The 27,164-nt window shown below is 43.3% G+C and overlaps 1 protein-coding gene across 2 annotated transcripts in view; it reads left to right on the forward strand.

Annotated features, from left to right (window-relative positions):
• The window catches only part of LOC135909444 (MAM and LDL-receptor class A domain-containing protein 1-like), a 251,164-nt gene that overhangs the window by 61,036 nt on the left and 162,964 nt on the right, over positions 1 to 27,164 (forward strand). For both annotated transcript variants that reach the window (XM_065441402.2, XM_065441403.2), the window contains exons 10-19: positions 2,992 to 3,137; positions 4,874 to 4,990; positions 7,941 to 8,064; positions 8,653 to 8,790; positions 13,351 to 13,631; positions 16,549 to 16,657; positions 17,183 to 17,299; positions 20,152 to 20,291; positions 21,638 to 21,748; positions 23,409 to 23,625. In XM_065441402.2, the coding sequence (XP_065297474.2) occupies positions 2,992 to 3,137; positions 4,874 to 4,990; positions 7,941 to 8,064; positions 8,653 to 8,790; positions 13,351 to 13,631; positions 16,549 to 16,657; positions 17,183 to 17,299; positions 20,152 to 20,291; positions 21,638 to 21,748; positions 23,409 to 23,625 (1,500 nt within the window). The remainder of the gene's footprint in view (positions 1 to 2,991; positions 3,138 to 4,873; positions 4,991 to 7,940; positions 8,065 to 8,652; positions 8,791 to 13,350; positions 13,632 to 16,548; positions 16,658 to 17,182; positions 17,300 to 20,151; positions 20,292 to 21,637; positions 21,749 to 23,408; positions 23,626 to 27,164) is intronic.

Raw genomic sequence — 27,164 nt, forward strand, 5'->3', positions numbered from 1 at the left:
TGTAGTTGTTTACACGTAAATAATTACATGTAATTTGTTACGTAAACGTCTTACTTGAAGTCAATTGGTCTAAGAGACGCTCTTTGCCAGCTTATTCAACTGCTGCTGCACGAAATATGGCCAGCAGCTGACCATAAGAAGTGATTTGGACAACGTGAAACGGAGCAACATGGCTGCCAGCACAATTAGCGAACAGCGTGAGAAGGTGTACAAAAGGGAACGCGGGACCTGCTTTCCTTTTACTGTATCCATCCAGCCATTCTTTCTGTTTAGAATGTAGCTTCATTATCCAGTTTCGATGTATTTTTAAAGCTCACTGCCTCTGGCAGGGTAATTTGCTCCTTTTTTTTTCTTTATGGGTACTTTGACATGACAAACTAGGATGAACAGTTATGGCGCTACTTAAAAAAATACATTATGGGGTCTTATGCGGCAAAATCACGATCTCATTGTCAGGCACGCCGTAGTGGGGGACTCCGGAAATTTGGACCAGCTGGGGCTCTTTTCTTTTTGGATGGGGTTTTACGTGCCAAAACCACTTTCTGATTATGCCGCACGCAGCTGTGGTTCTTTAACGTGCATCTGAATCTAAGTACACGGGTGTTTTCGTCCCCATCGAGATGCAGCCGCCGTGGCTGGAATTCAATCCCGCGACCTCGCGCTAAGCAACCAAACACCATAGCCACTAAGCAATCACGGCAGGTGCAATATTTTCTGACACTGCAGGCGAATTGTCATCGGCAAATGTTCTCCTAACACCGAGTTCAGAGTGTGAGATACCCTTGTATCGGTTCTAAGACAGTACGCAGCTACTCTGAGTGTAATGGCGTCTCTCTCCTTGATTTCATTCTCTGCTGTCTGATACAGTTCCACAGCTGGTTTCACAACCATGATCACTTTCCACATTTTTGTTCACCCACTTCGCTTTAACTTCATTTTCTCTGCCGCAGTCCGTGAACATGACACTTACTAGTTAGTTTCGAGACCCATATGCATATTTTCTTCACTGTCAGTCAAATAATTTCAAAAGCTGCCGACGCTTTTAAAAGATGTATTTCAAAAAAGAAAGTTAGAACGAGTAGAATCATTATGAACTGCATGGCGACTCACTGTCACTTTCAGGGTAAAAAAACTAACAGCCAAAATTCGTAAAACTTTGCACTTAACCTTTTCCTTAATTTTTTTAGAAAGCTAGTCCGTAGGCATAATAAATGGTTGTTGCTACAGGTACACAAGGAGATTCGTTCGTGCAACTCAACTTGTTTTAAAACAGGAAGCATCATCAAGAAAACACCGTTCATTCCGCAGTCGTTTCCAAATTTCCTGCGACAGGACAAGTGTTGCTTGCGGCACAGACCCTTTAACGTGTTCTTTTTTGAAACTGTGGCCGTTTTGATAGATGTGAGGCTCGAATATGAACGTTCATGCCTATGGTATAGGACATCATATGCCAGACTACATTGCGACTCTGAACATTACAAAGGAGCTCGGCAGAGGAATGTTGTATTATATGCACAACCAGTTATTGCTCAAAGCATCTTGTGCACAACATTTTCTGGGTCTGAGGAAGTAGCGAACACAAATGTAGAAGCCTTGCAACATTAAAACTCCATTTGTATTCCGTGAATGCGAAGTATCACTGAATTGGCGCAAGACGGATCGCTATCTACGGCAAACAGGCTGATGTCCAGAGATCATGTCCCGCATGTCATGTAAGAGCTATCCTTACTGAAGGAGTGCGCCTCCTTGATAAAGAACGATTTTTTTCTGACACTCAACCATTTATTGTTTTTTAATACATTGGAACTTTCTTCTTTCTGAGCTATACGATACACTTGTTAATATGTTATTTCAACGAGAAAATTGTAAACTCGCACTCTAAACTTGAGCTCCTGGAATAAATACAGTGGATTCAAGTCGCAACTTAAGACTGAACGAGACCATGGCACAAAATCTCCTGTACACGCAAAAAACCTGCAGCTCTATTGACAGCAAATTTACTGAATTTTGGTAATGCAGACAAAAAAATATGTAACGTAGAACAATATCCCTATCGCAACAGGCATTAGAAAGTAAGTAAGGGCGTCACTTAGATGGCACCCTGTTAACGCTTCAGACACGGCGCTCAGAATAAAAATTACCTTCGTTTCACGAAGGGTACACTATTTTGCGTGAGCATTCTTTCTGGCATTTCTGCCGTCATTGTTTCTCTAATTATGGTCTCAGATGCAAGATCACGAGAAGGACTCGGACCGTCCACAATACTTCACAGCAATGATGCACCGACTGTGCTTCCAAAGTGTCGATATCAAACTGGTTACGCGTCTTTCTGAGTGCCGAGTTGTCTGGCATATTATTAGTTATTTATAGGTGATAACTCGTTCTACTGAAACGGCCATTGCAAATATAAGGAGTCTCATGAACGTGACAATGACATCAAGGACCGACGTCATGGTTGCCAAAGCCATAGGGTTCAGAATATAAGCGGCGTACAGGCTGAAATTTAGAATGATGCCAAATCTTGTGTCAACTTTATTTAGACATGCATAAAGCACTGTGCAACATGCCGACAATATTTAGCAAAAAAAGACAGGCAAAGCATGCCTCCAGGTTCTTATACCCTAGTTATTTATTCATTTATTTTCATTTAGTCAGAATGCCCCTAAAAGCCCTGAGGGTATTACATAGGGGGAGGGGGTGCTGTTATACATCATCATTACCCTCTTCACGACCTAAATTGGAGGCGGAACCCCGTTATCGGATAGGCAACGTGGGATCACGTTAGGGCTTCACGTTACCTCTAACATTTTCTTGCACACGTTGTTCTAAATATTTAGGTACTGATGGTGCACGCGAATTAAAGATGACTTAGTTTTCTTACACCTGTCTGAAATTCTCGCTTTTGCCACGAGTGTAGTAATGTAAGCCTTCATTCAATGGAGACCAACTAATACGCTATTTTGTGCATGTTTTTTAATCGCTTTATAACAGGATCATACGTGTTCTTCAGTAACTTCGAGCAGAGAGCGGGAATAAAGGCACAGCTTATCAGCAATATTCTTTCCTGGAGCAGCAGGATAACGCAGTGTGCAGAGTTTTGGTACATCATCTCTGGAGAAAAGGGGACGGAACTCAAGGTAAATCAGCGTGTAGACATTCCTATTGGGTAGCAATGTTCAGCATTCTAAAACAACCAAGTGCCTATTTTCTATTTCAAGGGCCATGTGAAGCCTGAATAACATAAGCGTATTGTTTTCTTTACCGTGTGTTTATCAGAATTTCTTTTGATTGATCGTCAAGCAAAGTAGACAGTACAATAGTTGAAAAATTATGCTTCATGTTATGTGGAGAATAAATTATATTATTTTACTTCATTTCAATCTGGTCGGAATGTGAGGCTGCTTTACAATATAGGTAAATGTGGAATCTATATGCTAACTTGGACGTTGAAGCAACACTCGCGGTATATCACAGAGACGATGGCTTTGATGATCATATCAGTACCCGCAGGATATGTAGCTACTATGATAGCACCGGCCAAAATTCGAATGGCACGTGAAAAACGTCATGAGTAGTTGAGTTGTTTCGTCAAACATTGAAAAAAAACGAGAACAAGGTAAAAGCACGAGCCAACGTTTCGACAAGTGGACTTGTCTTTTTCGAGGCGTTTCGACAAGTCCACTTGTCGAAATGTTTGATCCCGCTTTTACGTTGTTCTCGTATTGCTCACCATCTTGAATTTCCATCTCCCGTTTTCCATGTGTTTTCCTTGGTCGAGCATTGTTGTATATGTCATTTTCGTGTAGAACACTTTCAACAGTACAGAGAAATCTCCAGACTGCTATACAGAAAATAATTATAAAATTTTACCAGGGTCCATATTGAAACATGCCCTCCGATAGTGGCATGTAATAATTAAGGTCACATATAGAAGGATTAGTTTACTTTCGACTAAAGAAGAGTTAAATTCTTAAGAAGAAGCTTCAGCTCGGGAGCTCAATATGAATACATGGGCAAGCAGAAATTGTTTTTCTCGGAAACCACTGCGCCAAATTTGATGAGCTTTGTTGCATTATAAATGAATACTTGAAATCCAGTGACTGTTGTAGGGGATTTTTCATTGAGGTCGCCGATAGTTCAAGTTTGGAAATTTTCAGAAACCGCGACTGTCAACTTTGCAGCTTTGTACCTCAGCAATGAAAAATGACCCAAGTCTCTCAATTCTATCTATTACTACATCTAAAGAGGAGAAAAAGAATGTGTTTTGCATGGCTCATATATACATGACTAATCTGTAAGCAGGACTTTTGCAATGTCCTTGTAAACATTCTAACAAATTCACGTAAGGCAGGAATCACTAAATCAAAGCTATGCGCTTTGGCTGTTCTAACTGATGCAGCTTGCAGAACTGCAATACCTGTTATTGCTGCAGAGTTGCTGATTGGTAAACTAAGACCTTCTATATTTTTCAACCTTTCCGTCTCCATTTCTTATAAAGAGTTCAAGCCCTAAATCGAAATGTTGCTTCTAACATTGACTAGAATTAGACTTCTTATCTCCAATGCAACAACTTTCATTGAAACCAGTCCAGAGGTTATCTCAGAGAGAAATTTTAGCCTTTTAATGCGTTTCAATAAGCGATATGTAGTTAGGCCTGAACTAAAGCTTCTTCTTAACGCAAATTTTCGGCAGTGTTTGCTTCGTCAGAGTCACCACAATATATGCATATCATCAAAACAAGCAAAAAAAAAAAACTAACTTAAGCAGACAGCGCAAATAGATACAGGCTTTCCGGGACACCCACATTCAGTGCTGTTACAAGTTGAGTATATCATTTAAGTTTTTTCACCCGTATGTGCCCTCGTGGTTTCAGGTCCTCACTCGCAACCCGTCTGACACGACGCGCAACCATCTTCCTCAGTGGACGCAGAAAAGCGGCACGTCCTCAGAATGGCAGCAGGGTCGCATCGCTGTGCCCCACGGAAATCAGGTGAGGAAAGAAGCTTCCAACAACCCTCACCAGTCGAAAGTTGCACTTTAGTGTACACTCGCCTGGTTGGTCTCGAGCGCTCCAGGTTGCCCTGGTGGCTTGTTCTACGTTGGGCAGGTGGACATCGAGCACTCGGAACATATTCGACTGGTTCTTTCAGAGCACCGCGCTCTAGATCGCAGTACTCCGAGGCGATTTCACCTTCGACATGGCAGCGCGACCGAGATTTGGGAGAGTTCTAATTACATGGCTTGTGCAGCTTCACTTGACGCCGTGATGTCTGTCGAGGCGCCATGCTCAGTGGTGCCTCGACCTCCGTATACGCATGGTTTCGGTGCCTTCGCTCTTTGTTTGTTTTCAACAGAAAAGATTCCTTGTTCCCTATTCCGGCTTTCGATTGCTCAAGCAAGTGGCTGAACGTTCGGCTCGGTCACGCCTTCTTTCGGACCAATCAAGAAAGGCCACTGAGTTGTTGAAATTCAAGTGAGAATATGGTAGAGACAAGTCAAATGTATCATTATATCTGCCTCGAAATTTAACCACATTATCAGAAATAGGCGCCAAAACTGTATCCTCACAGTTTTCGATAAATTATTTCATCCGTAAGGGCTTCTAGACTTTCCTAATAGGTCAAATTATTTTGTCAATATTGTGATACGTACGCTGCTACATTGTTATAGGCTTCGTTTACATGAATAAGACAGTAGCTTATAGCACCATGTTTTGGCGAGCTTTGCGTTCATGTGTACGAAAATGTTGGGCCGTACAAAGATGCATCGGTTTATTGATCCAGCAGGAAGTAGCAGTTTGAGTGGGCGAAGTCAGTATCCGTTGAATCGATGTAAATGGCCTGCAGGACGAATCAAGGGATGAAAAGAAAACACAGGACGCCTGGCGGTTGCTTTCTTTTTCTCTTGGGCGCGAGCCACAGTAGAAACAGATCTCAGCAAGTCTGGGACGCCGTTGCAACAGTGTTTATGAGCTACACATAAGCGCTTGTAAATCACATTTTGCTGAGGCCCCAGAGGAAAGATGCGTTAGCGATAGCATTCCCGTAAAGTAGGCTGCAATATTCTACTTTGAATTTGAAGTTACCTCACACATTGGTAAGTGAGTGTTTCTTTTTTACGAGAGTTCTAGTAATACTGATGCGTATTTCGGTCTCTTAGTGTTAAACGCGAAGGTTCCCTTTCCTTGTTTCTTTCAGACCTTGTATATAACGAGTTGCTAGGGCGAAGTGACACTGCTAGATTTCCTTTCTTTTCGGTTATAAAATGTTTCACTATAAGTTTCATTCCTTGTAAGGATTAGATAAACTGTAAAAATAACGCTTTTGATCTCCATGTTATTTAGAGAGCAATCGAACCTAAAACTATTTACTAATTTTTAAATTAAATTATGTTATGTGCTTCGTGCTGCTATGGAAAGAAGAATGATAGGTGTAAAGTTAAGGGATAAGAAAAGAGCAGATTGAGTGAGGGAACAAACGCGAGTTAATGACATCTTAGTTGGAATCAAGAAAAAGAAATGGGCATGGGCAGGACATGTAATGAGGAGGGAAGATAACCGATGGTCATTAAGGGTTACGGACTGGATCTCAAGGGAAGGGACACGTAGCAGGGGGGGGCAAAAAGTTAGGTGGGCGGATGAGATTAAGAAGTTTGCAGGGACAGCATGGCCACAATTAGTACATGACCGGGGTTGTTGGAGAAATATGGGAGAGGCCTTTGCCCTGCAGTGGGTGTAACCAGGCTGATGATGATGATGATGATGATGATGATGATGATGTGCTTTTCAAGACCAGAACAAAGCTCTGATTATGAAGCATGCCATAGTGAGGGACACTGGAATAATTTTGACTACCTGGGTTTCTTTTTGACTACCTGGGGTTCTCGAAAAGCAAACCGTATACAGCTAGGCGAAAAAAAAAAAAACAGACAGACGCTGGTGCCAAGTGTCCACAATTTGTATTTCAGCAGAGCCCGATAGATCAGGTGCGGTCCTGATTCCGCTGATTCCACTCGGCGCGTACCGTTAGCGTGCTGGGCGTGTCTTCGTCGTCTTTGTGGCCAAAACTTTGTGGAACGTAGTAGTGGGCTACATACATACAATTGCAGGATATACACAATATACTGCTTAGTATTGGGAAGGAACTTTTAACCAGTGGTGGGTTGCGCAATAACCCTGTTAACCGAACTCATTTGAGAGGCTAGGAGGTGGAAACTAAAAGAAATCGAAACTACTTATGACAAAAAATTCATTAGCCGATTAAGTCGCACTGAAATCAAGAGGTCAAATGGCTTTCAGACAAAAAAGTTATCAACCTGAATATAGCAATACCCTACAAACGGCATTCACATCACCTGCTAGTTTCCACATAGGACAGGAAACAAGGTTCACAAACAGGTTGCTCTGTAATCACTTCACGAACAAGCACACATTTATGGCGGCAAATGACGTCTATGGTTTCACAAGGATGCCATTGTAGCGTTTTCATTTAGCACAGCACATGCGAAATGAAAAAAAAATATTTGCGTAACAGATATCTGAAAAAGCTGTACATACATTTAAACGAAAGACATCATTGCTATGTAAAGTATATAAGAAAGGTATCAAGAATTTTGAACAGCATCGATACATCTGTCTGTTGACCGCCATGTGTAATTGTGCAGATGTTTTCAACGCGGCTGTCTGCGTGTAGTTTGCATTCTGGGCGTTCAATATATGGGTACTAGGCAACTAGCATTGTTGCACTCTAAAATACCACAGGTTGTTTTGCACAGTTCCCGCACTGTTTAATGATTACTTGTGTTTTACACTACAATGCAGTATAAAGGCAAAATACTATCTTGCACTGATAAGAGGTGTCAGCAGTTTGATTGTTCCGTCGCTCAAGGCAGACGACGAAAAGGAAAATGCTGCTAACAAGACTTTTGATATTACTACCAAGGTGGTGTTCCAGGCAACAGTCAGTCCTCCCCCGACACCAGCGTTCGTCGCCCTCGACGATATCTCCATTGTGCACCACGATCGGTGCGAAACCCTTCCGAAAGGCAGTGAAGCCTTGTCTGCAAGTGAGTGTACTGCAATTGCTTATGAAAAGTCTCGCTAAATTAGCACTTGTTCGATGTTTTCATTTCTTCCTTTCTTTCTTGATACTGGAAAGCTTAATTTTTTCTTATTGGGTGGTACTTTACGAGCTACAAGGCAGCGCTCTTTCAAGAAGCTGCTTGCCTACATTAGTTTACCTTGCCCCTACCCTACACGCTTGTTAACGAAGGTAACTGCAACGTAACGTCATTTTAACCATGCATTCAAGGAGCGGACATATCAAAGTCTCGTAGTTGTCTGAATATCTTTTGATAAGTGGATACGACTTCACCAATATCGCGCGTCATTTATTTATATGCAACATGATGTTATAATAGAAAGGTATATAAAGTGTATTAGCGACACCTCTCTTTTCTTCACCATTTCAACGATATTTGCAGTACAAATAAAATGTCCATTGCTTTAGTTAATACTTCTTTCACTGCAGTGCATGGGATTTATAAATGGTGTTTTCCCTAGATAATAAAACAGAAGAAAAGAAAAGGTGCATGGCACATGACTAGCACAGAGAACGACTTTGTGCATGCTGCGTCTTTGACGTTTAATTGCAGCGGAGCTTCTCAGCTGCGATTTCAACAACTGGAACTTGTGCCGCTGGTCATCTACGGTTGCATCGAGGCAAACTTGGACGTTCGTAGTCAACCCATTTTCTGCCCTGGGCCCTACCTCAAGACCGGATAGTGAGAAAGGTGCAGCGTCTCACTTAACAACCAGAATCCCCCGTCAGTGCGGTTTTTTGGAACACACTGGTGATTTTTCATTCACGGCATAATTTTGATGGCCACAGCACCAATTCGTGAACATGATAAAAACCTACGAACTAACAAAATCAGAGAATGGTGTCATCATTCGCCTAAGTGATTCCTGCGGCCCTATAACGTAAAGCTATTCCCATATGTATTTATTCCAATCTCCTGACGTCAAATTTGCTTAACCGCCGACGCAAACATCGGGCGGTGGCCCGCGGCGTTGACTGAACAGCGCAATCGAACGCTGTTCTAGTTTACACGAAGTTACTTTTCTTTGGTTTCAAAATGAATAACATTGCCTACAATGAGCGGCTTTTCATTTGTAATCGGCTGCCAGCAGGCGAGGAGCACCCTCAAGTGGAGAGGGTTTCGATCGCTCCTAGCCAGCGCACGGAAAATTCATAACCGGATGAAGAGGGTGGTACCGGCGTCCGCAACGGGACCGCTTTTCCTTACTTATTTTGTGGTGGCTGGTCTAAAATTGCGGTGGCGTGTAACGGAAGGCTAAGAATACCGCTAAAACAGCACCTCAGCAAAGAAGAGTTGTCAGAACGATGTCGTATACGTGTTGAACGGGCTCCATAACGGTAAGCGGCCATGCCAAAAGTTTTGTTATACGCAAATAAACCCATGCTCTCCGGCAGGTAGGAGTAGTCAGTGCCTGGGCGATCAGCGGCAGCCATCTTTTATTCCTTTCGGAACGGGGCAGCCTGCGGCTATTCAGCGAAAAATTCAGTTTTGTTAGGCATATTCATACATCTTTAACGCGTAGACGTCCCTTTGACGTTGTGAGGTTTCGCTGTTTTGTGACGTCGCGTGGCAGGCAGGTGAAGTGGGTGCAGCTGGAAAACTTGTGACCAATAGCACAGGACTAATGGCGAAAAGGCGTCGAAACGGAAATAAAATTTTTTTTTGTTCAGCCCAATCATGCATGATCAGTGTGAGCACGTAATGTTAGATGGGGATCTATTTCGGTTTTCGTGACTGCGCGTGAGAGACAGGCGAAGAGAGGGTGGCCCAAAAAAGTATTTGACCAATCACGGAGGGGCTGATTGTAGAATTGGAATAGAAAATTTGGAATAGCTTTACGTTATAGCGCCTCAGCATTGCTTTCGTCTGGTTTCGTCTCTGCTAGCACAGTGGCCGCTATTATGGCCACTTGATTTTGAGAAGTGACTTCGTTGCACATTCACGATGGCGCCACCTGCTAATGACAACTGCAAATGTTGACATCGGAGGCGACGTCAACGAATAAAATGCATGAGCAGCCGCTTCACTAACTTTGAAAGGATCCCCTTAACAATGGCGCTGGAAGTTCAGTGTGTACATGTCAAAATAAAGCATTCCTCAGCAATGCTCGAGGTGATCTAAGCACGTATCTTATGTGCTATTATGGCGCTTAGAACTACTTGAAAGTAAAATTTATTATCCTTGACACTCTTCTAGAGTCACAGGCAGCTTGTTGCGAAGACTATGCTGTATCGTACAAGGAGTAGGTGCCTTTAATTACGCCGTATGTTCTTGTTTGAGAGCTATCTTTCATTGTGCGTGACGTTTCCTGCACTCAAACAATGACGCTGAAATCACAAAAAAAATATTAGCACTGAAAGCCTGTTTGAATTATATGGACACAATATAGATGTGTCAGTTAGTGTTAATGCAGAAGGGGATAACAAGAAAAGTACAGTGATTAGTACATAAGTAACCACAGATTAGACACATTGTATAGCGTATAGGAACAAAGTTTACTAACACGATTAGGATACATAATATAAAACAGACTGCATCTTAGCATGCCTGTTCGTTCAGAACATATCCTTTGGGAGCCTATTCAAGATATGAGAAACACAAGCTTGCCCTGCACGCTTACCAAACCTCGTACGAACATGTCATTGTACGAGCGGTCATGGAACCGAGACTATGTGAAGGGTATGTACTATAGTACGAATTTAGGGGCTTTTGGTGACAATGACCGGTTGTGATTGTGTGTCTACGGTCCTTCCTTTCCTTATCTCTACTTTGTTACCACTTTACCTCCCCCTCCCCTCTCTCCCCAGCGTAGGGTAGCCAACCGGATCTTTTTCTCTGGTTAACCTCCCTGCCTTTCCCCTTTCCTCTCTCTCTCTCTCTCTCTCTCTCTCTCTCTAGGGGCTTTATGCACAAGATTTGTATATTCCCGGTTACTTGAACACAATCAACCCTATTTAGAGCATATAGAAATTCGTAATTCGATAGAAATACATTGCTTCCAAGGAATCCAAAGGCATTGTCCTCGTTTGCGCAACTCCACACAATATCTGGTGCTACAAACTCATGTACGACAGCTTCGTCGATCACGGGAAACAAATTCTCTATAGCAGAACCCACTCGGAAAAGTCCTGTGGTTTCCCCAACGGAAAGAATGATCTCGACTGAGGGAAACAAGAATGTGGAGGAGAGACGGAGAGAGAGAGGGCACAGTCAGGGAGGTCAACCAGAAGCAATTCTCCGGTTTGATTCCCTGCATGTTATTTGAAGAAAAGAGTGTTAGCAAAAAGGGCGTAGGAAAGCGAAATAAAAACAAGAAGTGCTGCAGGCGCTGACTGAGTACGGATGATCGCAAAGAAGAAGAATAATGCTTTAACAGTTGTCTGACGGGATATAGTATAATACACCTATGTTGTAGGATTCTCCCTTTCGAGAGAGGTTGGTCGACTATGCTTAGGCCCCAGGGGTGGCGTTCACATACGCCTACGCCTTCAGAATAGGAATGGACGACACAACAGCCTGTGACCACTGCTGTGGAGAGCAAACCATCAGCCATAATTTGTGGCAGTGTCCGCAGTACTGTGCACAGAGGCGGCTGCTTACCGCTGTTCGCTACAAGCATATGGATTATTTCTATTGCGCGGATGATCTGCTACAATATACTGTCCCGCTTTTCACAGAGTAAGTATAGTATATTTCAGAAAGGCCGAACCACCGTCCTCGTGACAGGGCAATGACAGTGTCTCAAGCTTCGAGATAGGGTCGCTAACATGGCGTAGTAGCAAAACGCCAACACGGTACAATCATAATCAGGAGCTTGCAAGTACTGTCGTCGAAGGTAGTGGCTTGGCACTTTTGCGATTGTTGGATTTTTCATCGAAGTGTTACCGTATTAAGTATATTGGCTGAGCTCTGTAGCTTTTCGCGCGTAAAAGAAAACGTATTCGGCAGTTTTTTATTGTAGTATTCATCACAATGCTGGAAAGTGTACTTTGTTAACGGGATGTTGTATTAATGACATGCGTCGTTTAGCGCAGTTATTTATCCCGTCGTGAACACGGAGCTCTCTTCTGCGTCAGCGATCCGAGAATGATTTCCTTTAGTAATGACGCAGCAGCGTTTAAAAATATTAGACGAAGGCAAAACGTATATAGGCGATGTTGTCCAGGATAATTAGGAATACATCTATAATAGCCTACCGATGCTAAAAAAATTTGCGCAGCCATTTTCTTTTACTTTAGAAATGGTACAGCAGCACAATACATGTGGGTGAAAACAAGACTTTTGACACAGCGTTTGTGTCCGTGTGTCAAGTCTTCATTTCTTCCATGTCTTTTTGTGTTGCTGAAGCCTCCATCCTGGTTATGTTTCCCCGGTGCTTCTAGACTAGATATCCTGATTGTCTAATACGCGTAGGTGTACTAAAAGACAATGCTCGAACCAGTAACTCGCTATTATGTTTTAGTTTAAGCCATTTGACACTAAATGAAATTTTTAACGCATAACACCGTATAGCAGCATGCCGTATATTAACCACGTAAAGATTTCTTTAACGCATGGTGCAGCACTCAGTAAATAAATCCGTTTAGTCGCCGAATACTTTAGTTCACAAGACTGTGCGGGGAGCTGGTGGTCCCCGGGAAATCAGCATTTAGAACGTAACCCAAAAACGTCTTTGCAAATAGGGGCGCCGTCATTTTGAAACAAGGGCTTGCAGCCCTAAATACTGTGAACTGAAATTTTCAATGAATTACTTTATGCAACCATGAATTTCAATACTGAACTAGACTGAGGTCTGCAAAGCGCGTCTCTTAGTGAGGTCTTTGTTTGCCGATAAGATATCTTCTATTCATTTAAGAGTGTCTTCCTGTCATTCTGATAATATGCAGAAGTCGCTCCATTCCCCTTCGAGAAATATAAACGCGCAGACAGTGATGGCTTTCCCGGCCGACAAAGCGTTATGAAAATCCTTGAGGCACGCAATATGCGAATCTGAACTTTAGAGGTTGTTCTTGACGCCACCTGGAATGGAAACACAAAGTCTAAGTAACTGTTACGTGATGAGAAAGCTGAGTTTCGCGCCAAAGGAAGGGTGCACTCGAACGTGTGCGGAAGTTGAATTTTTTCCTGGAGTTCGGAGCCCCCTGTATTGTTGAAGCGATAAAATGGCCATGCGCCTCTTGCAATTAAATAACGGGCACAGATGCATGTGCCAATCTTCTTTCACTGTTGTCGCTACTGTCTGCAACACAGGTGGCTTAGTCTCCGTCACAGGGGCAGCTCTGGCAAGTCTTCAAGGGAAAGTGACGTTTCAGTCTCCTAATGTGGGACCCCAGTCGGAACTGGCCTGCTTCTCGGTGTGGTACCACATGTTCGCCAGCCGGGGCGCGCGGCTCACGGTGACATTGGAAAAATCACCCTCACCGGGAGGTGTGAGAAAACGCTCGTGGCTCCTTTTCCGACAAGGCCGAACCACAAGCGACCGTTGGTACAACGTGCGGAGGACAGTGAGCCTGGACGGCGTCAATAACAAGGTATATACACTGCGCACTGCATAATTACACTGTTCTTATCGCGAACAATGGCGACTGAGAAATGTTTCTAGTAGAGTTGACTGTTGGGCTAGTTGGTCGTCCATATTTGAATTAGTAGCTTAGCGCAAATAAAACCATGAACACAACGGAGACAGACAAGGACAAGCGCTTGTCCTTGTCTGTCTCCCTTGTGTTCGTGGTTTTATTTGCGCTAAGCTACTACGAGAAATGTTTCGCCACGCCATGCACATGTATGCCATCGTGAGCCAGTTATCTCAGGGAACGCCAACATTTGCATTGGATGATAAGTATTGACAGAAAGTCTACGCAGAAAGTAGGACTGTTTTGTCAGTGGACGTGCACAAATGTTAGCGAAAGGGAAAGCTACCTGCTACAACCTATCATGTAATGAAATGCAAGGAAGGGTACTGCTCACCGCTTGAGAGAAATTCGCCATTGTCTTTCCGACTTCTCAAGAGGGCCCCTATTACTCCTGCAGTATGACCGGGACCATGGACGCAAAGCGAACAGGCTGGGCTGGTAGACGACAGCTCCTGGTGCTAGGCGTAATAATTATGTGCAATGGGTGCTCCTCTCTTGCCCGAATCTTGACGCTGTTACGAAAGCAAATGAGAGAAAAAAAAGCAGCAGCGTGGCCAAAGAAGTGTTGATTTTCCCTCCTTCTCCCCCTTAACAGGGACGCAATAGAGAAAAAACTATTTTACCTGTGTTAGTAAATTATCCGTGTACAATCCCGAAAACGCACTCTTAGCGCGAGAACACGCTTCATGAGCGAGAAACGATGGTAAAAGAAGAGGCGGGTTTGCGACGACACTTTGAAATTCCCCACATGAGCTCGCCGTGGCCCCATGAATTTTGATGATGTCTTCTCGATTCGGTTTAAGATCTTATCGGCAAGAATGGACTACATTGTATTCCGAAATTGCCAATGAATGAATACAGGAAACGTAAAGAATTTTCATTGAACTGCAAAGGTAGAAATACGAAAACCTTTGGGACCAGGGACGTCATAGTGACGCTCAGGCCCTGTGATTCCCACACGAATATAAAAAAATTAAACCTTGCCCGTCATTTTATCTGTTAGTAATGAACAAAATAATGCGGAATGAACGCCTAAAATGTTTTGAAAGTACTCTTATCAACTCAAACTGATTAATTGCTTCTGCTTAGTATTATTTTATTGTTCGTGTGCTCATAACTGCATATGCAGTAAATTGCTTATGCAACCAATCAGAAATGCAATGAGCCATTATGCACAATCTTTATCAGTCTCTGGGGTCAAGGAAGAGTGGGACAAATTTTAGATTTCCAGGAAAGGGTCACCATGCAGAGCGTTTTAGGTTGGTATAGTTAATGTATCTTCTGTCACTACTGACGTTATAGTAAATGACTAGCGAGTTTTAGCTTGCTCGCGAATTTCTTATCGTATACGGTTAACGGGGTCACTATAGAAGTGTGTGGCAGCAAGAACGCTACCAGCGACGTCTTGTGATGGTTCGTGTAACCCCAATGCCCTGGACATGTCGTCGTGTTACATACCAAAAAAAAAAATATTAAAAGGTAACGCGTTCGCGATTGCGACGTTGTCGAAAATTTTAAACAGCAGCGAATAAGGTTGAATTTGGTTACTCTAATAATAGCTCTGGTTTTGTCTCGCTGAGCTGGCGGACAAGCTAAAATCTGCGGACAAGCTAAATCTCCAAATTGGTACAAGCTTTTGAACGCGTTGCGCACGTGTTTTACGAACCGTGTAGATTGTTTCCACTGTCCCGAACAACTGTCCATTGCACCAGCTTCATTGGTGGACATTGTGGGCGGGGGGAGAGGGGGAAGGCACAATTGTATGTTTATTTTGCTCACAAATCCAGGAGTGCAGATTTATGGGCTAGTGGGTTCGTTGCAAAAATTGAAGTCATAGCGCTGGATTGACAAGGACACGAAAGACGACATGACGTGTGGTAGCTATAGATAGCTAGCGGACGTCCTGTCGCCTTTCTTTTCCGGGTCAATCCAGTGCTACGGCTTCAATTGTTGTGCGCAAAACATAAAGTGTGCGCTTTAACTGCCCTCTTTGTAAAAATTACTTATTGTAACGCTCGAACTCACAATACGAGCGTCAATCTAACGTCTTTTCTTTATGTATACTAAGAAACCAAAATGTGACCCCATCTTTAAATTTGTACAAATTGGGGCCATGCTTTGTGTGGTAGGCGGTCAATGTTTCAAAGTTTGTGATGTCATTGGGCGAATTACAGAGTAATAATAGAACCGCGCAAAGGAAGTGGCCTCCCTGATGGCTGCAATTCAGAAGGGTCGCACAAGTTTGCATTGTGTGTGTGTGTGTATGTGCGTGTGTGAAAGCGAAGGTTAAAATAATCGTGAAGTTGTTTACGGCTCCGATTGATATTTAATTGTTTTTTTTTTTGCAAGCGTCCGTATATTGCAGTTTACGCTGTTTAAGTTGGCATAGGACTGTGGTTGCGTCAGTTCCGTTAGTATGAAATTCCCGTTACACATTATGGTAAGGATAACCCTTGGATAATCTAAATTTATTTTTTGAAACATACACAATATTGTTTAGCTAGAAAGCTGGGAAACGCTTAATAGCGCTGCTTAAGCGGCCAGAAATTGCAAGACATGCAATCCAGAAAAAAAAACAGAAAAAGAAATCATGCTTGTTAATTTTGTAGTGTGTCTACCATTGTGCTATCAATAAGACAAAGCAGCTTTTTTTTCTTGATCACATGTTCCCTGAGTCATGCAACAAGTTTATGTTGAACAACTGCAAACAGGGTGATACTATCCGTGGGCCGAATGTCCTAACTTAAAAATTTTTGGCTTTGTAGGGTGTGAAACGAATGAGTGTGACATCGTGCCAAATATTTCTACTGCGCAGATGCAAATCGCCATTCAAAATGCGCCCTCTTTGCGTAAAGACGGCTTGGTGGTACTAGGACCACTTAAGTTAACCACGGGGAAATGCGACGTTCTTACGGACGGGCTAGGTAAGTCTGATCATCTTTCGCTTCCTTTCTGAATGCATTTTTATTGCTTATGTTTAGACGCCCTTTTTTTCTTAATTTTAGCCCTCTCAGATTATCGTTTGTTCTGTATTGTTGACATGGGCAATGGCTGCAATGCTATGCCACTTTTTCTTCCGGAGGCTGGTTGTAGTGGTGGATGAGTATATGTTTCCGTTTGCCTTACGCAGAAATATTTTCCGAGCTAAAGTTTGCAGCTCAAGTATCTAGCGTGAAACGTAAGTAGGGAAACGTAATTGGATATAAAACTAAATACGGAAAATATTCCCCGTAATCTACTTGCATGAGTGGCGAATAAATTAAGATATACCACTAATATGTGCGCCTTAGATCCGAGTGACGGTGTCAAAAGGAAATAAAGACCTTGTAATTATAGATTAGTGAAGTTTTCTAACAATATGAGCGTAAATACCGTGTTCTTTTTTTTGCGTTTCTTTCTTGGTATTTTTAAGTAATCACTGCTTAAAATACATTTTGTTACTTTCGCAGGTTACTGCGACTTTGAGTTCGACACGTGCGGGTGGACAGCTGACCCCGCATGGAAGAGAACGACGTCCAGAGCATCATATTATGGCACAGATGCATTCTCAGGACCATCAGGTTCTGGTGGGTGAGCCTTGCTAATATTTTACTCATCTATTTTTTTTGTCTCTGACATATAGGGAAAGAAATTGTCGGGTTCAGCGTCCCTAAACTTCAGAGTGCCTAATGAGGAACGTCGCGTACCGGGAGGTCTTCGCAGTAATATTAACCATCCAAGGCTCTTTCACGCGCACGGAAAGCGAGAAAGACGAGAGTTCTTGCGTTCCGACCCCATGAGAATTAATGCGGCCACTACTGCTCGCAATGCAACCCAGCACCTCGGGTTCGGCAGCAGAATGTCATAGCCGCTGGGCCTCGTAGTGCCTCGTAAGCCAAGACCATGTCATAGCCGCTCGGCCTCGTAGCGGGTCTGCATGTTAGGCGAAAGCGGTATGAACTTCTTCCTCATTTATAAACGCAAAATATCAGAGGAGTCGCCACAGATGTGGCCGGCATTACCAAAATTTATAGGTGGGAAAAGTACCAATGAGAAAACAAAAAGTAATCAAAGCACGAAAAACTCATGAATGTATAACATATTGGAACAAACACCAGCAGAGCAAGTCACACACACACACACACACACACACACACACACACACACACGCACACGCACACGCACACGCACACGCACACGCACACACACACACACACACACGCACACGCACACGCACACGCACACACACACACACACACACACACACACACACAGACACACACACACACACGCACACGCACACGCACACACGCACACGCACACGCACACACAGAGAGAGAGAGAGAGAGAGAGAGTGCTGCATATTTTGCCTTATTTTCTGTGTTTCACTTTGTCTGCACCCGTGTAGAGTCCCGCGCACTCCTTCTGCTGTTACGATAAGCAACCAGCAAACCAAACTTGAAACGTAACCAAGGCGTCGTGCTTCAGTTCAGTCTTGATAAAAAGACGGGTGACGGGTATCAACGATGGGCGAAAATTATTTGCAAGCAGTGTAAGCCCTTGAATGTTTCTCTGATTCCGGAGTGTTTCTTCTGGGAACGAAAATTTTAGTCAAATAGGCGGATCGCAAACCAGTTTTTTACTTCGTTTTTTTATTTAGGAGCATTTACCACATGTCAAAAGAATAGAGAAAAAAGTTTATTAAAAATTTCCATCTATGCATTGTGCAAGGATTGATTTCATAGAACCGATCTATCTCGACTTGCAACTGCTCCGGTAGTCCATGAATGCGGATAGAAAAATTGCTAGGGAAATAATTGGAGCACCTTAACTAAACCGATAGCTCAAAATCAAAAGCTGTCCACGACGGCGTCATTCGTAGATGCTGTGAGACTTTCGGACGCTAACAATGTGTACCGACAGACGAAAAGCTGTCGCAAAGTGCTTCAGATGATTACCCTAGCTCGTTGACTCCGTAGCAATAAAAAACAAAGAAAAGAAAACGTGGCTGCCTTTCGCGGAGCCGCCGAAGAATCTGAAATGAAGAATAGTTGGGTTTGCTTCGTCCCGTCTAAACGCTTTTAGGATCATAAGTCATTTCCAGCCGACCCGCGGCTACTCTTTATTAAGGAGGAGGAGGAGTAGAAGAAGCAGTAAATAAAGAGCGAAGGCAGGGATGTTAACTAGAAATGCGTCTGGCTGGCTACCTTACTCTGGGAGACGGAAAAGAGGGAACTGATAACGCCGGCGGGAAAACTTTTTTGCTTCAGCCTGAAGAGACAAGTTTTCGTTCTTTTTCTTTGTTCCGATGACGTCTTCATCGCGTCAAAGTTGGAAGCTTGAAAATCATAAGGTCACTACGCCACGTGGTAGCACTTCCGCGAACTAAATCCTGATGTCCGGAATAGATCAATTCGGGTAATAGCTTACTGTAGGTATTCGACATCTAAACTTTGTGAACAGGACTTCGACGATGTAGGTTGTTTCCATAATCGTCATCTGTTTCGTGAGTCTTTTTTCGAGATCACAAATAAAGCCTCCTCCCCCCCCCTCGCAATATGAAAGCGAGAAATAATTAAAAAGAAAGACCAACATCTGTCCTCACTTTCGTCTCTGGATGGAAGCGCTCGCAATCGTGTTTCAAAAGATTGAAGCCTGCATGGCATTTGAAAAAATCAAGCGTATTTGAATTTCTCTTTAACGCGGGCCTAACTTGGACCATTGCCGGTTTCGATCTTCACGACGAAGCTGCTGATCTTCAACGCTGGATGACGTGGCGAATGGCTTCCTCAATTTTTTGATGGGTGTGCGGGTTTTGTTCTTCAGAAACACAATTGAGAGCAATCCAATCAAGACCTAGAAGTGCGCAGTGACAATATTTTTCTTAATATTTTAAGGGCTTTCTTCAGAGCGCGGGAAAAAAAGTCCCACTAGAGTTAACGACATAGAAACAACTTCACTGAGTGTTATTGAGTGAGATGTGGTTCCTTTAAGTGCGCGACTCACGCCGTAAAAAGAAAATTTACACTTTCGTCTACATAACGAATATTAGGCACATTTGTTTCTAATGATGCAATTGGTAATAAACTCAGTAGTTCCAATATTAAATTATCAGTGAAGTAGTAAATGAAGTTTTCACCAATAGCACTTCGAAAAACAGTCAGAATAACTAAAGATGACTACGAACAATGCGCGGTGGTTACGACATATATGATGTGCCACCACGGCGTTAATGCGTGGTTCTAGTTGGGTGATCTTACCGGTATAATATAACCACGCAATTACGAGCTGCTTCGCCACGTAGAAGATTCTCTAGACGCTCCGCTTCTTTAGGGGAATAAGGAACAACATTTAGTGTGCAGGACAAGACAAGAACAATACTCCGCCTCGATGCCCATTTCGTGATCTTGAAGCAGAACGAATCGTTTGTCTCTTGCAGTGTATGCCATAGGAGTCACATCAATCCAGGCACCACGTGACGGTGCCTTGCTCACTAGTCCAGAGTGGTCAGGGCAAAGCCAGCCTCAGTGCCTCGAGTTCTGGTACGGGTACGGAGGAAAAACTGCCCCAAGTTTACAGGTAAGCCATTAATGCGGCGTTTTGCGGCTTTCATAATTCGATGTTATTCGTAACAGGGGGGCGACGGCGTTCAGGTCAGCAATAAAAAATGCACCGAAACCACGCACTGTGGGAATCGATGCAAGCAAAGCTTTGCATGCTCTTTGCTTTTATTGACGATAATTAACGGTGATTTGGGCGGTAAACGTGTAGTTTCTTCAGCTTTTAGCCCGATACGAGAGTGGTGAGTTGTAGTTAAACCATTTATTGCGTGCACTACTGCTGTTTCTCCGTGTTGTCCACGGAACACGGAGGGAGATGTGTTTGCTTCAGGCGCTATTGCGCATCATTGTTCATAATCTGTGAGAGGGCTGAACATTGCCGTTGCCTCATATTTCACTGCGACTTGCACTAATGACTCCGGCAACTACATGGAGCACAATAATGCCACAAACCTATACCATAGTCCTTACAGTCTTCCGTGTGCTTTAAATTATTTAACCTTAGTGCTGTTTGATCTAAAAACGACTCATATTAGTGAGTGCTCGAGAGGTGAAGTATAAAGTATTCTCTAAGCGTAGCGCTTCCCTCTGTCCTTTTTTAATTGTGAGGTGGGTAGAGTTACTGACAGGCACCGCCTTCAGCTGGCAATCTGTGAATCTGAAACTCAAATCATCGGGGGCGTCAGCGACTTCTTAAGAAACTTCATGCAAATAACATTGGGATTTGTGCAGTGGATACTCCGGCAACGCCAGCACACGCACGCGATACCATTCAGCATGAAAGCAACTAGGGTACTGAGCGCACAAGAACTATCGCTGTAAAAAAAAATGTTGGCTGTTGAATTGTTGAACAAGCCAAAGTTACCGCATAAGCTGCGGCCGCTGGGTATCACAGCGGCTGTTAAAACAACCCCAAATAGGTGCGAAAATGGATGAAATAAAAGTGTGTATTACCACACACACAGAAAAACAAGAAGACAACGTTTCGGGAGCGTGGGAAAGAACGACGTTGCTAGTACCAAACTTTGGACAAGAGGGCAAGAAAAGATTTAGCGGCGAAAAGCGTTACTAGTTTTCTGTTGCAATGTTGATACAGTCTCAAGCTCGCCTTGTGTGAATCGCCGAAAGAAATTTTCGTAAGCGGCACCACATTTACACATACATAATTTGAACACACGGAACGAGATCGTGGAAACGAATATACATTGCCAAAATTCACGTTTCTTGTGCTGTTTTCTCTGCGCTGCATAATATCCTTGAAGTGCATGGTTACATCAAGGTACATTTAGGTCGGATTTGAAGACATCACGGATCCCTTAGAAAGCAATTTTCAGTAATTATATGGCCGTTATTCTTCGCACGCAGGTGGAAGTAAAAGCGAATGGAAAGAGTGAAGTTGTGTGGCAAATGCCGCGGTACACTACAGAGTACTTGATGCTGGCCCGAGTGCAGATCTTACAAGAGGGAAAATTCCAGGTAAGTACGAAAAGCCAACACCTGCGGGCAAAGTACGGTGTGCCCTCTTGCTTCTTTCTGCTTTTTTCTGCATTGGATTTATGCATAACCTTATTGTTTGCTTGTGCTCATGCGAGTTGGTTAGTTACTTCACTAGTTGGACAAACTCGCAAAAAGGTTGTAAGTGGGCAAATCGAATCTTTAAGCGTTAGCTGTGGCGGGGCATTCTCGCTCCCTATCTCGGGTTCTCCCAATCGCATTGGGGGTTTGAAGGGCCTGCTTCCTTCGGCACAGGGATGCCTTTTTTTTCTCGTTTAAACTACTGAATTCCTCTCCGATGCTCAAGTGCCCGCCGTCTTTCCAAGCATAGCTCTGCCAACAGGGCCGCTGCACTTCCAGCGAGGCACAGCGAGCGAGCCTCTTGGTGCAATGATCTTATGGTAAACTTTGATTTATATGATTCGTGTTGTTAACTGTTTCCATGTATAATTACGTCACATCACTGTCTAATTTTTGTCCTTTTTACCTTTTCTTTGGTCGGTGCTGGCTTGGTATATTGAATTTACTCTGTATTTCTTTTATGTCATAAGGAGCAGCCGGTCAGCCTCGAGGCGCCAAGATCTCGTAAATACGTAATAATTAAACTACGCGGACGCAATTATTTACTTGTCTGTTACAGTCCTTACAAAGTAAGAGCTGCAGAAAGAAAGAGAAGGTTATGGACACACCTAAAATATTGTCATGCTAATTTATGACGAACGATTAGTGTGAAAGGACGCCACTAAGTTGATGCGCACGCTTTGCACTCGGTTTCTTAAAGAAGCAACATGGTTGAGCTGCTGGCCACCTTCTTGTTTGAGAATTCGGTTACAGCTGGCCTGCCGTAAAGTTTGCATCGCTAAAGCAATTTTTAGGCAAGCAAGTGGTTGGTAGGACATTCATCAGAGAATAAAATGGCAATGTTACATGAAGTTTGCGCAGGGAAATTTAGGCAAGATTTGTTGAACAGTCGTTTACTCTGTTCCACTGATGCGGCCTTCAATCCACTCCAGCAGTTATCTGCCGGCTTGTATGGTCCATGACAAAACTTTCCTGATGGCTAAGCTTTGCTTGCTTAGAACGGTGGTCTTTAACTACCACTTATGGCGAGGTGTAAAAAAAAGAACTATTGCGTTCGCGACTTGATGGACATACTTGAGATAAAGCCAATACATTTGCGTATTGCTCAGAAAGCCCGTAACGTCGCTTTAAAAAGGTGGAATGGAGTTCTAAGCAATGCACGTTTTGCCAACGTTCAATAAATGACATTGGCTGCCTTACCAACATCTGTAAACGTAATGACAAAAAAAAAAGAAACCACCTATGCTTGGACGAGAGAGACTTCGAAGGAAGATCGAGTGGCCCTAATGTTGCAGCCGAGTTGGTGTTATGAAAACAGTTTTTCCATCAGTGAAAATCAAGGCGCAGATATCTAGGATGAATTGTGGGTTTGCTTCAAGTTTACTTTACTTTATTCTTAAACTTCGCTGTACTGTACAAAATCAGCGTAGATATAGCGTCGCAATGGACGGCATCTGTACAATATTTCAGTGTAGATGCATCATCAACCTAGCGTAGTTTCCGGCGCTTTTTTGTTCCTAAAGTTGCACTTGCGCACTCGTACCTCACTGCTTTTTTAAAGGTGGTATTCCGCGCAAAGCTCGGGACCGACATGAGTCAATATGTGGACTTGGACGACGTCATCTTGCGACCAGAGCCATGCGTCCATCCAGTTGAGTGCAACTTCAATGACGGCGTCTGCGGCTACACGAACGACTTCCAGGAAAACTTTCGCTGGCTCGTAGGAACCGGTCGGTATGAGCAGCCTCGATTACAGCCACTCGTGCCTCGTGCAAGGGGTACGTGTAAATTTTTCTACGCTCAGTCACTGCGCATGTCCTGCGGCTATGCCGCTGTCACTTTATCCGCTTCGAAGGTTAGCACGAGCATCGGTGTTACTTAAAGGGACGCTAAAAGGGGAAAAAAAATTTGTTTGCCTTTAAGAGTAAGTTGCCCTGCCCATCAGTCATAAAAAATACGCCACGCTTACCACTGGCTTGGTAAGCCAGTGGCCACATAATCACTTCATTCCAATCGTCTGATGTCAGCGTTACGTAATTGTCGACGAAAGCATCGGGCGGTAACCGATAGCGTTATTTGAACAGCCCAATCAAATGTGTCCCCTTTTTTTACAGAAGGACAATTTTGATAGCTTTCAAAGCAAATAGCATTGCCTACCTTGACAGCTTTTTCGTATATAACTGGTGTACACCCGCCGTGGTTGCTCAGTGGCTATGGTGTTGGGCTGCTGAGCACGAGGCCACGGGATCGAATCCCGGCCACGGCGGCCGCATTTAGATGGGGGCGAAATGCCAAAACACCCGTGTGCTTAGATTTAGGGGCACGTTAAAGAACCCCAGGTGGTCAAAATTTCCGTTGTCTTCCACTACAGCGTGCCTCATAATAAGAAAGTGGTTTTGGCACGTAAAACCCCAAATATTATTATTATAACTGGTGTACAAGAGGCGATAAGCCCGCGTGAGTGGAGAGGGTATCGCTGAGTCCGAGCTAGCGCATCGAAAGCAGATACCCGGATGCGGAGTGCGCTGCTGACGCCTACGTTTGGTCTGCTCCCCCTTGCTTAGCTTGGGGTGGCATTACGAAACTTTTGCCGGCGTGCAACGTAAGGCCTAAAAAGTTGCCAAAACAGATCCCCAGCGCAAAAGAGTGGGCAGAGCGGTGTCGTATGCATTGCCGAAAGGGCTCGACAATGTTATACTGCCACCCGAATTTCTTTTGTTATACTACGAAAAATACGTTGTCGCCGGTAACTTCAAGCAGCCAGTGCGAGTGCAGTGCGTGGGCAGCTATGTGGTGTTCCTTTCGGAGCGGGGCGATCTCCGGCTATTCCGAAAAATTTTCGGCCCCTACAATCGACATTATAATGCATCTTTACCGCGGTAAGTTTTCGCGGTTTTGTGACGTCGTATGACAGAGTTTAACTGAGCACAGCCGAATTATTTTTTTACCGATAACGTAGGGCTAAAGGCGACACAGGTGTACAGTTATATATATATATATATATATGTATATATATATATATATATATATATATATATATATATATATATATATATATATATATATATATAGTCATATAATGCGAAGCCAACAAACACTGACACCAAGTACAACATAGGGGAAATTGCATGTGCTTAATGAATGAAATAAAGTAATGATAAATTAATGGAAATTAAAGTGGATGAAAAAAACAACTTGCCGCAGGTGGGAACCGAACCCACAACCTTCGCATGTCGCGTGCGATGCTCTACCAATTGAGCTACCGCGGCGGCGTTTCCCCATCCACTTTCTTGGGTATTTATGTGTACTAGTAGAACCCTGGGAGTGTTAGCCAGCGCCCCCACTCACAGACCTTGGCGGCGGACGTGGAACGTCTTTTTTGCCGCAGGCGTCACGAGAACGTGATCTTTTCGGGTGAAGGCAACTGGTCAATAAACCCACATATGCTACCTGAAGGCATCAATGTTGCCGGATTCGAGACCCTCGTTAGTAATAAACGAGAAGAAAGGGGGTTAACCGAGGGACCCGATATTTATTAGTCATATAATGAGAAGCCAACAAACACTGACACCAAGTACAACATAGGGGAAATTGCATGTGCTTAAAAATGAAATAAAGTAATGATAAATTAATGGAAATTAAAGTGGATGAAAAAACAACTTGCCGCAGGTGGGAACCGAACCCACAACCTTCGCATGTCGCGTGCGATGCTCTACCAATTGAGCTACCGCGGCGGCGTTTCCCCATCCACTTTCTTGGGTATTTATGTGTACTAGTAGAACCCTGGGAGTGTAGAACCCTGGGAGCACATGCAATTTCCCCTATGTTGTACTTGGTGTCAGTGTTTGTTGGCTTCTCATTATATGACTAATAAATATCGGGTCCCTCGGTTAACCCCCTTTCTTCTCGTTTATATATATATATATATATATATATATATATATATATATATATATATATATATATATATATATATATATATATATATATATAGATATATATATATATATATATATATACACAATTTGGTATATTGTTACATAATCGGTGTGCACACGTCATGTAAGGTAGTTTTCGAGATTATCGGGAAGCCGCGTGATAGTTTAAGTAGCGATGACCTGAACGTGGGTTCGCCAATCCTGAAGGGCTAGTGCTGGAAATAAGATTTGCATTTAGATACAAATTGAATTATCTTTACGTTATTGCGCTCCAAAAGACAAGCGAAAAAGAAAAAGACGGGTGGCAACGTCGCCTGGAATTTCTCGTACTAGTTCACTCTGCGAGGAACAATTCGCACCCTGGCGTTTTATCGTTTTTTTTTTCACACTGCTCTGCCTTGCATTTCTCACTCCAATTTTTTGGTGGCTCGTAACGCCTGTTTCAAATAATCTAAATATGTTTTATCAAATGTTAGAAGTTGTGTACTTAAGTTTCTGCGCATCCACCAATATTGACCTCCATATATTCTTATATATTCTGTAGGGTTTTTGACAATGCCACCTTCAAATCCTCTACGCCATTAGCAATGTTAGCCATTAGGGACGCATGCGAACAATTAATTTGATACCTGAAGCATAAGCAAGCTACCTTTGTAAGCCAGTTATTTTGCGTCGAAAAAGCCACTTTGGCATTCATTTGCCTAAATTACAATGCGCAGTGGTAGCTAGCATAGAAAGGAGCTACCGAACTTGAAAACTTGCAATAAGTGATGAACGCAATATATAAACGCAGCACGAAAGAAAAAAAAAGGAGTGGACAGGGTACCGTTTCTTTCTTCCTTCTTGCTGAGTTCCTTTTTTGTGATCTTACTGATGATATGTCCAGTATGCATTAACTATAGGTCATCAGCAAAAAGCTTTTAATAAATATGGATTTGCAAAGATTTCGTTTCATTGTTATCGCCCCCCTGCCTTAGTACATCCAATAACGTTTTCGTTACAACTGGTAATCACTGGTTCTCACCCATAACCGCTCGAATATTTTACGCACTTCTAGCGCACGTGCATATTCTTCGTGAATAAGCGAAGGGGGGTTGCATGAAATAAGACTGGCCTGGCGTTGTCTCCATTTTGTCCAACGTGTGGTGTGTGCGGTGACATAGAACATTGCCTTATGTGCTGTACTCTGTATAACGCGAAAGGAATGTGTTATTCAGGTCCCTCAGGACGACAGGAATTCCCCACAGTTCTCTTCAGGACATTGTTTTTCGCGCGGGAACCAGTTCAATAGGAAGGAGGTTTCTCGCCTTCTTTTAAATTACTTGCATGACACGGATTTGGCCTCCACATGGTGACCTTAGGAGTGACTTTGTGATGTT

Source organism: Dermacentor albipictus, chromosome 3, assembly GCF_038994185.2.
Source record: "Dermacentor albipictus isolate Rhodes 1998 colony chromosome 3, USDA_Dalb.pri_finalv2, whole genome shotgun sequence".
NCBI classification, from domain to species: domain Eukaryota; kingdom Metazoa; phylum Arthropoda; class Arachnida; order Ixodida; family Ixodidae; genus Dermacentor; species Dermacentor albipictus.